We start from the raw sequence: 12,776 nt of genomic DNA, 5'->3' as shown, positions 1-12,776 counted from the left end.
TGCACATCTCACATTAAATGTAATAAGATGGTCAAATGCGATGGACTGAAGCTAATAGGTTTTGTTGTGCCGGACTCTATTTTTATGTTGCGCAGCTGGCTGAGCGCTGTGGAGATTGTGCAGCTGTTTCACTGCAGGGCTGTGAACGAAACTCATGACGGCAGATCTGGATTTTACTGGCAAGCCACATGGACTCAAGGTGAATCTGCTCACAGTAACCAAGAGTAAAGACTCAATGTTGGAAATATAGATGAGCACATGCGAGAGAAAAATTACATGAGATGTTTCTCATATACAGTGCTATGCATAAGTGAACACACCCATGCTAAAGTTGACTAAAAGGAGGAATAAAAAAGTCATCTTTTGGAAATTGATCTTAATGCCTTAATTTAAAAAATTGAGGAACAATCCAACCTTTAAGGACACTAGTTTTTTTTTGTTATGAATGAATAATGTATCTGTATTCCTTAAACACAGGGTGCACATGTTAAATTCCCATAGAGGCCGGCAGATTTTTGTTTTTAAAGGCCAGTTATTATTGTTAATAATTATCTTGATAAAGTTCCCTTGGCCTTTGGGATTAAAATATCCGCACATCATCACACAACCTTCACCATACCTAGAGATTGGCATGTTTTATTAGCATATAACAGCTGGATTGATTTGCATTGAGAGATGATCTTATGGAAAGTACCCCGATCTCTAGGTGTGGTGAAGTGTGTGTGATGATGATGTGCGGATATTTTAATCCCAGAGGCCAAGGGAACTTTATCAGGATCATAGTATCCCGGATCCATGAAATAACTGGCCTTTAAAAATAAAAATCTGCCGGCCTCTATGGGAATTTAACATAGCGGTGTCCTGACTTATGCACCCTGTGTTTTAAGGAATAACATTTATTTATTTACGATACATTATTCATTCACAAAGAAAACTGGTGTCCTTAAAGGTTGGATTTTTCCTCATTTTGTAATTAAGGCATTAAGATCAATTTCCAAAAGATGATTTTGTATTCCTCTTTTTAGTCAACTTTAGCATGGGTGTGTTCACTTGTGCATAGCACTGTACAATCGAGTTGTCTAATTCATAGTTTTCACGTGACATCACAACCTTACATGAACGCACATCTGGACGGAAAAAAACAAGGCTTTGCTCGGCTTCCCGCCAGTTATTTTTACAAGGTTTGTATTAAGCACTAATGTGTAAAGACAGTGATGTTGAAAGACCAAATTCAATATACACTATTAATATATTAATGATAAATACTATGTACAGGAAAGCAGATGAACTCAGAATATGAATGCAACACAATTTCTCGTTAAGCGTTTTTCCATAGAAAACCATTAAAGAAAACGCTTAACCATCTATCATGTTCAGTGCTCATCTGCTCTATATGAATCATCAATAACTGCTAAATTTGATCTGTTAATATCACTGGTTTAGTGATTAAAGGATTAGTTCACCCAAAAATGGTGTGACCCTGGACCACAAAACCAGTCACATGGGTCAATTTTAGGAAAAATCATCTGAGCTTTCAATCATCTGAAAGCTGAATAAATAATATTTCCATTGATGATTGTTTTTTTATGATATAACAATATTTGGCCGAGATACAACTATTTGAAAATCTATCATTTTTAATTAAAGTTGTGCATTTATGTTCACGATTGTGCTGCATTCACTCACAAAAATACATGTTTTATATATTTACGGTAGGAAATTTACAAAATATCTTCATGGAACATGATCCTAATATCCTAATGATTTTTGGCATAAAAAAACAAATTGATAATTTCGACCCATACAATGTATTGTTGGCTATTGCCACAAATATACCCGTGCGGCATGTGACTGGTTATGTGATCCAGAGTCACAATTTACTTTCCTTCAAGCCATTCTAGGTGTATATATGACTTTCTTCTTTGACCTTCTTACTTTTATGATGGATGGATGCGCTTTTAGGGCTTCAAAATCTAGGGTACCAGTCACTCCCATTATAAAGCTGGGAAGAGCCAGGATATTATTTAATATAACTCATAACTCAAGAAAGTCATATACACCTAGGATGACTTCAGGGTGAGTAAAAAACATGGGATAATTTTAACTAACCCTAAATGTCCTATTGTTTTTAATGAATGAAATACTGCAGCGGGTCCCAAAACTCGCATTTTGTTCACATACATATTTTAGTTTTTCTTCTTTTGAGATGTAAAATTGACAGGCCTGTGCTGTGGGTGGATATTTTGCCTTCCAGGTCTCAGTGACTGTCACATAACGGCAAACTATAAATATTCTTGGCATTGTATGATTGTTTGCACTTTGACAAATTGCATTAGTTCTTCTTTTGTAAGTTGCTTTGAAATGAAAGCATCTGCTAAATGCATAAATGTAACGTAATGTAAATGCAAAACTGTACAATCAAGACTTTTTGTTGTTGTTGAAGCCTGAAGTTTCTCCTGATAAAAAGATGAATCTCACAGTTTCAGAAAAGAGCTCAACATCTCAAACTGTGCTCAGATTTACCAATATATATAATATTCTGCAATAAAAGATCTCCAGTATGCACTCAAAATCTACATTCGTTTATAGCTATAAAACTCTATTGACTCATTTGTGTCTATTTTTATCAACATAAGAACTGCATTAAATCTCATGAGATTTGAGAGCCAAATCTGGGTTGTAATTAAAACAACATGAACCGAACGTTAATAAATAATGCAATGATGTGCACATCCAAGGTTTCACAAGATACAGATTTAGATACAGTTGCGTTTCTGTATTGTTACACTAAATTAAATAATAGAAATGAGAATCAGCCTTTGATGTTTTTAGGCATCTTTAGAAATAATTTAACTTGAGAATGATCATCTGCTAGTTGTGTTTGAGGTTTAATTATGGCCTTGTTTGGACAGAACGCGTGAGATATCCGGCCAGAGCAGTCGAGGACACAGACCCCGAGGAGCCGCGAGACGTTATTGACTGGCGTCCTGATAAAACGGGAAAAGGTTAACCTGATGCAGACCTGTGTTTGATAATGAAGAGCGGCTCTGCTTAAAGAGCAGATGAGGGACACCAGAGACTTACTGCTAGACATATTCTGGTAACACTTTACAATATGCTTCCAATAGTTGATTTTACTTCACTAACATTAAACAATATTAGTGACCCTGGACCACAAAACCAGTCACATGGGTAATTTTTTTTTTAAATTGCGATTTATATATCATCTGTGAGTTGAATAAATAAGCTTCCAATTGATGTATGGTTTGTTAGGATAGGCTAATATTTGGCTGAGATACAACTATTGAAAATCTGGAATCTGAGGATGCAAAATAATCGAAACATTGAGAAAATCGTCTTTAAAGTTGTGCATTTATGTTCACGATTGTGCTGCATTCACTCACAAAAATACATGTTTTTTATATTTACGGTAGGAAATTTACTAAATATCTTCATGGATTATGATCTTTACTTAATATCTTAAAGATTTTTGGCATAAAAGAAAAATCAATCATTTTGACCCAATGTATTGTTGGCTATTGGCACAGATATACCCGTGCGACTCGTGACTTGTTTTGTGATCCAGGGTCACATATTTGTTAGTGTTTATCCATCTTTGTTATCATTAGTTAATAAAAAATACAACTATTCATTGTTAGTTGAAATAAGATGGAATTTGCTAAGTTAATGGGGGGCCATTTTTTTTTAAATAGCTATATATTAAAGTACTATGCATATGTATTTAAAATAATAAAAATAAATAATAATAATAAATAAGAATAACAGTTGTTAAGAGTCAGATCACTCTGTCATGTTTCAGTCTTTTTTTTCAGTCTGTGTCTCTCTGTTCTCCTGCTGTCACGCTGTTACTGCCTCACGTGCCTCTCGAGATGCTCTCGGCTCATGTGAAGCGTTTTCTCATTCTGCTCGCTCTCATCCTCCACTTTCATTTCATTTGACCCCGTCCAGCAGGATCTCTGACCTACGGAAGCTTGTTTCCAGCGTCTGAATGAATCCCGTCCCCACAGTATTACAGATCGATGGTCATGCTGAGGGGAACCGAAACACTGGGCGGCCGCAGTCACGAATGATCACACTTTCAGTTTATTATGAGATGCACTCTTATTCCAGTGTTATTTACTACTATTGAAGTCTTTTTTTTTTAAATATATATATGTATATCTATGTGTATACACAATACATGCGCATATATATATATTTTTTAAAATATTTCCATTTACCTTTAATTGATACACTCTAAAAAATGCTGGGTTGTTTTAACCCAATTTTGGGTCAAATATGGACAAACCCAAACTTTGGATCAAAAATGCAATTTAGAAATGTAACCCAATGGCTGGGTTTGTCCATATTTTACCCAAAATTGGGTTAAAACAACCCAGCCTTTTTTAGAGTGTATTTATTTCAGTTTTAGTCATATTTTCAATTAGCTGTTATTTTTATACATTCTTTTTTAATTTAAATTTTAGTTCAAATTAATAATTTAAGTGGATTCCCCCAAACACACACACATGTTTAGCTTTAAATTATATTTATTTCAGTTTAAGTAATTGTACTACTTAAATGAAATGCATAGTTGCCTGAAATAAGTTTAAGTTTTTCAAAGTTTAAGGTTTTTTATCTATTATTTATATTTCAATCATTTTGGTTTGCGCTTTAGTCATTTTTTATTAGTTTTGTGTTAAATATTTCCATTTAGCATTATTTAAATTTCAGTGTTTGGAATTGTCGTACTTAAACTTATTATATTTCTGGCGACATTTCTAATTTTCATTCAAATGCATTATTTTATTTCAGTGTTATTTCAATTAAAAGAAACAATTTTTATTAGCTTTATTTAACAATAGTAAAACTAACGTGTTGTGATGATTTTATCATGTGTCCACTAACCGGCATTTTTCTCATTATAATATTTTCAGAGTTTTTCTGTGCAACTCTAGTGTTTTGATAAATTGTGGTTACCATGGTAAATGTTTCACTACAAATGTAATCACAAGGGGGCAGTAGAATCTCATGATGTCACTCGTTCACTGACGACTGTAATTTTTTCTCTCACTATTTCTAATTATAACAAATTATAGCATAATTGGTCATTTCGCTCGCACAGAGGCGAACGTGACCTTTTAAAACTAATGAGCCGAGGGAAAAGACAGAGATCGAAAAGAAAGAGAGAAAAGCTGTTCTCACTGGAAAGCAAAACTGGATAAGATGTGTATTAAATAAACAGAATGTTGCTGTGTATGTGTACAAATAATAGTAATAATACAATATGAGTTACAGGCCTATAGGAAGGAAGGCAGGCGGAGGAGGTGGATTTGAAAAATTGTTGACTACCATCACCACCACCACCATCATCATCATCATCTTCATCAGGTATGTGCCGTGTAAATGATTTCTGCTCTTTCTTTCTCATTGGATCACAGCGCAGCTCGGTCAGATAGGAGGGGGTGGGGGTTTGGCTTTTCTTCTCCCTAAAGACAGTATTAAAGCATCATTCCTGCACCAGTGTGGAGGAGAGAGAGACACACATCTTCATCTGTACCGCTGCTGAGCCGAGGAGAGCATCTCACCATCAGTGGCGGTGAGTGACTTCACATCACTGACAGCTTGCATCAACTTACAGGGCTCTTATAATTCAACACAAATATCCACACAGTCCTGAATGTGTATTGCTGTAGTATAGAATGCATTATGTATGTGTGCACAGAGGCCTGGCGTTTAATTGCATTTAAACCATTTAGGTGAAGTTGTATCTGAATTTGCCAAATGCATCCGTTCAGGAGGAGCGTAATGAACGATATATGTCTATAAAAGCTTTGATGGGTAATTCGCATTACAAGAAATGTTTGTAAATCTTGGACCTGTCGTGGCAGCGAGCTCTATTATTAGACATCACTGTAGAGTATACTGTATGCATAGATGCTTCAACATTGCAAAGCAACACAGATGGCAGAGACGTTCATGCATGTTGTGCAATTAATGACGTGATGTGTTTGGAATTGACTCTGACTTTGTGCCACTCTTCTTTTGCATGCATGAGTTTGGTGGAGTTTGGTGTGCTGGCGGGCAAATGGAATTTAAATGCCGTAATGCAAAATGTTTCTGGGCGTCATGTTAAATTCTGCATCATTCTGGGCAAGTTTTTAGTGCATAGATTAAAATTGGCTCTGAGTTGCTTAGCATCGAATGAAGACAGCACATCAAATAGTTGTGAACAGCTCATAGGGCTTTTGAACAACATCCTCAAAAGGCTCATGATGAGTGTGCGTTATGTAATGGGAAGTTGAGTCTTTTCTCTCTGGGACGTGCTTTTGTGTGCGAGACTGGGATCTGACGGCATTCAAAGGCAATAAATGTTGCTTGACAAACACATCTACAATGGAAAACAGTTTTTTTGTTCTTAAAGAGGAGAAAGTTTCAGCTTAAAAATACCCTATTTTCATATAAAAGCATTGCATATTCTGATCATTGAAAAGGAAAGGCAATCTCAGGAAATGTGCAGTTATGGTGCATGCAGTGCGCATGGCCCCGGGCTCCACGGGATGAAGAATAGGTCATGATTGCGTCCCATCCAGGTTTCTTATAGTCATAGTCTAAACTCCAGCATTCTTTCAGCTCAGATCTTTCTCTAATTCCTTAACGCTTGACTGGCTATATGTGTAGGATTAGTGGCTGCCTTTGCTCTCAGCTATCAGAACTGAAAGTACAAACCATCCAGAACATGGCTGTTAACACTTAACAAGACTTAATGGCAGTGTCTACTTACTCGAGTCAGTGCTGGAAATTAAATGTAGGCAATGTTAGATACTCCACAGCTAATCTGATCACTACTGCTATGTGTTAACCCTGTAAAGCCTGGCATATAAAAAATAATAGTGTAAAATGTACGTTTATTAAGTTCCGACAGATTTGAGGAAAACTTATGAGGACATGAAAATATAATAATGTGCATTAATGAATCATTCACTATGAGTCCAGGAACATACATTATTTTATCCATCAGGAATTGCTTGGATGGTGAAATTTGGTTTCTGTATGTCTGGCAGGGATTGGTTATCAAAGGCAAAGCATGATGTATTACATTGTGATGAAAGATTGTGCACCACTAAATCATTACAATAAGACCAGAAACATGAATTAAAAAGGTACAGTCTCTATTTTTATTTAATGTTGACTTTAACATTCTCCTTTTACCGTCTAATCAGAGCTTCAGAGGACCCGAAACAGAGCCTTGAGGTACTCCTCTCACTTTGCTGAGGGCTGCGTAGAAAATATCTCCCCCATTGAATACATTCACTGCTCAAAGGCGTGTAAAAATAAGGGTAACCCTCTTTGACAGTCCACTGTCAGCTCTGCATCTCCACCATGCCACATAGCTGTGGATTTATCACTGTTCTGCATCCGTTTACTCAAAGGGAGACTCATCAAAATGGCGGTAAAGGGATAAACTTGTTGGGGTTCTCAGTAATCTGGTAAGCCGCTTCTTACCAGTGAAGCTCTCAACGTCTAGAGAAGGTGGATGATTTTGTGCGTGCTGATGCTGATGGTGTGTTAGTGTGCATTCTGTGAGAAGAGTGTATGTTACGGGAATAAGTTAAGTAGGTCAGATACAGTGTATCAAGGCGCTTTAAAATTTTATACATGCACTTTCGGTGACAGCATCGTGGCGGTGAATTATAAGAAATGTCAAATGCAACTTTCCTTGTTGCAAAGCATGCATTAAAAGTCTTAAGTGAGATGATGCATACAGCCTTTCTTTTCTGTTTTCCTTAACTTGGATTGATCTTTTAACCTCTATTTCCTGCAATAGAGAATAATTTTTTTTTGTGGCTTTGTTCAAATCCATTTTCCAGCTCGTTGGGCCTTTTGCAATGAACATGCACGCAGACACTCGCTCGCAAGCGCACAGGAAGCACACTGCAAAATCCCTTAGAGGACCACATTGTATTGTGGAGCTAAACCGCCTCTGTTTCTTTTTACTTCACGTCAATTTGTGGAGCATTTCCGTGGGCTAGTGACGCTTCTCCTGCTCGGCAGCTGCTGATGAATTGTAAGTGACATGGGTTTTTCCTCTTGGCAGCGCAGCAAGGCAGACCTGGGATCGCTGTGTTCCGGAGCTGCTTGCTAAGCGCGCCTTTTCTTTCCTGTTATGAAAGCTTCCTAACACCTGATTTATTGGTTATGTTCGCAGATGAATCAATGTACATTTTGTAAATAACTTTTTTGGCCATTTTATTGAAAATAGAGAGATGAGAAATTATGTGGATAATATGGTGGAAAAGTCAAGCTTGATTTGAATCCTCATCACCCACATTAGCAGCATGGCTTAATGTTTTTTTTTATGATGTTTTTAGTTTTAGTTAATAATAGTAACCCTGTCCTGTAGCTTAACTAAAGCCCCTAGTCTACAGCTACTAGAAGTGTAAAGTCCACACCAACACAACACAAAATTAGCTTTTTAAATGTGCACAAGTTGATGGGCTTCACTATTGTAATATGCACTTTGTATTATTTGCTAATCATTATTTTGAATAATCGAGCAGTACCTTGTTAGTGATTGTTTGGTTAGTATGACATTAAAACGTGCATTGTTTGCAGGCCCACTTAAGTATATGGGGAAACTGGAAAAATTTGAATATGGTGCAAAAGTTCATTTATTTCAGTAATTCAACTTAAAAGGTGAAACTAATATATTATATAGACTCATCACATGCAAAGTGAGATATTTCAAGCCTTTATTTGTTATAATTTTGATGATTATGGCTTACAGCTTATGAAAACCCCAAATTCAAAATTAGAGTAATGTGAAAAGGTTTTCATAAGCTGTAAGCCATAATCATCAAAATTATAACAAATTAAGGCTTGAAATATCTCACTTTGCATGTAATGAGTCTATATATAATATATTAGTTTCACTTTTTAAGTTTAATTACTGAAATAAATTAACTTTTGCATGGTATTAACATTTTTCGAGTTTCACCTGTAAGTTAAAGGTTACAGGAGTTGTAATACTATAAAAAAGGAAAATACTTTATAGAAAATTTCAACTTCCTGTTTTTTGTCACCAAAAAATGTAACAATATTATCACCCAGATCTTTATGTAAAGTTAGATGTACACGTATGTCCAACTTTAAACACATACATACAGTTAACTTATAAATGACGATATAAATTAGCATATCCCAACTGCTTGGTTGCTTGCGTCATCGCAAAATTCAAGGTATATTATCACCCAGCTCTAATATGCTAAATGTGACTGAAAGACATGAAGATATAATAATAATAATAATTCGTTACATTTTATATAGTGCTTTTCTGGGTAATCAAAGCGCTTTACATGGAAGGGGGAATCTCCTCAATTACACTATAATCATGATTTTAGGTAAAGCTGTATGTATTGTGAAAAGCGCTACATAAATAAATTGACTTTTTTGAGGAAAAAAAAGTCTATGTAAAGATGATTTCAAATTAGTTTATTTACATGTTTTATGAGAACAAAAAAGGGTGAAGGTGAGCAAATATGATGTCTTTCCATGACTATTGTTGCCACATGCAATATGCAACATCCAAATGACAAAAAGATGCAAACACCAGCACTTTACATGATTACGCATCTTAATCATCATGTTTAAAACTACTTTTGGTCCACTAATTCTTCTTTGATATGATTACAGACATCCTTGTGTGTTTAAATCTCTCCGTTTACCACCCACTCGATGCCCCAATTAATCCAAGCATCATTATCCCACATCTCGTTAACCTGTGAGATTACTTACATTGATGTGGTTAAATAGGCCTACTGTGTTCTGGAAACTCAGGACTGGTTTGGGAAAAGGACATGTGAATGAAAGGAGCAGGTGTTTTTGCTAGAAGTGGCCGGGCGGTTAGGGGTCTACAAGCCCCAAGGCGTATATAAATCACAGCACAAGAGCTCACTAGAGTGTATTATAGGCAATAATATCAGCCACGCTGAAGCAGCTGAGGATATAGATTGTGGATGTGTGCATGTGCAGGGATGTTGGCAACCGCAGGCAGGTGTGGAAAAGAAGTGGTGTTTGCCAAATCCAGGTGTGCTGATCATGTGCCAAATGTCTAATCCGGTTCCAGAGCGCAACGATGTGGCATTTAGGTTTTTATATGTGAAATCGGATGGCCAATGAAGGTCTGTTGGCCTCCATCTCTGCTACAAATAACTCATTATTCTTATGCTATATGGTTGTTTGAAGATTATAAATGTTCTTGATGTTTCATTATTGGTTCTTCAGATCTGTTTTGGTTTCTGGGTTGTTTAACCCTGTAAAGCCTGAAATAATAGTCAGAAAAATCTATTTTGGAAAAAATTTAGTTTATTGAGCCTTTAGACAAAATATTAAGAAAAAAGTTTGCTTGTGATTTTTTATTTTTTGTATTAAAAACATTTTTTAATCACATTTGAAAAATCAGGCTTTTCTGGTTCAAATATGGAGGGGAAAACGATTGAGAGATGCACAAATAAACCTGATCATATTTCAGCTTCAGGACGATTTTGCAATTAAACTAAAAGGCTTTTATACTTGCTAAACAACTATAAACTATCCATCAGACGACAGAAGGCATGGAGCAGATTTTGTGCAACAGCAAAAGTTCTGATCATGTTGATCATTTAGAGGCCTAATATATTTGTGTATCAAATATGATACAGTTGCCTTTATAGGGTTAATGCACCAAAATTAGATGTTTAACAAATAAATGTTCTCTTTTGGCATCATATTAGAAATTTGTTGGTTCTAATTAGAAAATGTATTTTTAAGATCGGATCAAACTCAGCCAAAGATTTCCGCAGCTGTGCTCGCTTTTTATGAGACTGTCTATATTTCATGGCTCAGTGATATTGATTTTGATTGCGCCATTAATACAATAATGCAATCAATGTCATGAACGTCCCAGCGTAGAAAATGACATTTAGGGCACATTGATGCACTGCACCCAACCAGAAAAACATGGACCGGCTCCTAACCTAGTATAGTCTGTGACTAACGCTTTTTCAGACGTTGCTTAAAGGGTTAGTTCACCCAAAAATGAAAATAATGTCATTAATGACTCACCCTCATCTCGTTCCAAGCCCGTAAGACCTCCGTTCATCTTCGGAACACAGTTTAAGATATTTTAGATTTAGTCCGAGAGCTTTCTGTCCCTCCATTGAAAATGTATGAACGGTATACTGTCCATGTTCAGAAAGGTAATAAAGACATCATCACAGTAGTCCATGTGACATCAGTGGGTTAGTTAGACATTTTTGAAGCATCGAAAATACATTTTTGTCCAAAAATAACAAAAACTACGACTTTATTCAGCATTGTATTCTCTCCCGGGTCTGTTGTCAATCTGCGTTCACGACTCCGCAGTGACGCTGCTGACGTAAGACGCTGCTGACGTGTTATCTGGTGCGCCCGAGCTTCGTTTACAGTCTGAGGGAGACGCACGATGTAAACAAAACAATCATCGCAAACATGTCTAAGGATTTCGACACAGAGGAAGACTTGCATTTTTTTGCCCATCCATATTTATTTGAACCCGAATACTACATGGACGAGATAACACGTCAGCAGCGTCACTGCGGAGTCGTGAACGCAGATTGACAACAGACTTTATTCAGCATTGTATTCTCTTCCGGGTCTGTTGTCAATCTGCGTTCACGACTCCGCAGTGACGCTGCTGACGTGTTATCTCGTCCATGTAGTATTCGGGTTCAAATAAATATGGATGGGCAAAAAAATGCAAGTCTTCCTCTGTGTCGAAATCCTTAGACATGTTTGCGATGATTGTTTTGTTTACATCGTGCGTCTCCCTCAGACTGTAAACGAAGCTCGGGCGCACCAGATAACACGTCAGCAGCGTCTTACGTCAGCAGCGTCACTGCGGAGTCGTGAACGCAGATTGACAACAGACCCGGAAGAGAATACAATGCTGAATAAAGTTGTAGTTTTTGTTATTTTTGGACAAAAATGTATTTTCGATGCTTCAAAAATGTCTAACTAACCCACTGATGTCACATGGACTACTTTGATGATGTCTTTATTACCTTTCTGGACATGGACAGTATACCGTTCATACATTTTCAATGGAGGGACAGAAAGCTCTCGGACTAAATCTAAAATATCTTAAACTGTGTTCCGAAGATGAACGGAGGTCTTACGGGCTTGGAACGAGATGAGGGTGAGTCATTAATGACATTATTTTCATTTTTGGGTGAACTAACCCTTTGTGTTGCTTGATAAAAGACTGGCAAAAAGCTGTGGAAACGTCCACACCAAATAAATGTCATTAAAATAAAAGTCAAAGCTTGCACACATAATTGTAGATTTCTTACAAATTGCTTTTATATCGAAGCCAAAAAGATGTGCTCAGTACCAAGACCAATTGTGTTGCTTGTAATAAATCTGGTTAAGCTGTAGAGCAAAACGTCTCCCGGTTCCTTCCTTTTATTTGTTTATCGCTCCATAAATGTGTCTCCGTGTCTCTTTGTATGTAGCTTAGTTTGAGTTGCAGGCATTTACATTGATGGGCAAGGCTGATGTTTTTGTCGTCGTCAGCATTTGGTATTAATCTCAGCAGGGTTTTCAGCATAGCTAATGCACACACGTTTGATTTTTTGTTGATGTTTCGGTGGAGCCTTTGAAGACCTGCCGGGCCCTTAGAGACGCCAGGAATACAGTGCTATGCATAAGTTTAGACACACATGCTAAAGTTGACTAAAAAGAGGAATAAAAAAATCATC

The 12,776-nt window shown here is 36.7% G+C and overlaps 1 protein-coding gene across 4 annotated transcripts in view; it reads left to right on the top strand.

The window, feature by feature from the left end:
• Positions 1–12,776, top strand: part of rph3aa (rabphilin 3A homolog (mouse), a) — a 31,803-nt gene that overhangs the window by 156 nt on the left and 18,871 nt on the right. For 2 of the 4 annotated variants that reach the window (XM_079599133.1, XM_079599132.1), the window contains exons 2-5: positions 96–199; positions 2,913–3,100; positions 5,299–5,391; positions 5,525–5,599. In XM_079599133.1, coding sequence (XP_079455259.1) covers positions 3,063–3,100; positions 5,299–5,391; positions 5,525–5,599 — 206 coding nt within the window. In that variant the 5' untranslated portion in view covers positions 96–199; positions 2,913–3,062. Of the gene's footprint in view, positions 1–95; positions 200–2,912; positions 3,101–4,419; positions 5,392–5,517; positions 5,604–12,776 lie in introns of those variants that run through there. The other 2 variants (XM_079599134.1, XM_079599135.1) reach the window with 2 other exon arrangements.

Source organism: Phoxinus phoxinus (assembly GCF_949152265.1).
Source record: "Phoxinus phoxinus genome assembly, chromosome: 23".
Taxonomy (NCBI): domain Eukaryota; kingdom Metazoa; phylum Chordata; class Actinopteri; order Cypriniformes; family Leuciscidae; genus Phoxinus; species Phoxinus phoxinus.
The sequence above is the reverse complement of the archived record's forward strand: the minus strand, read 5'-3'. Positions and strand labels throughout refer to the sequence as shown.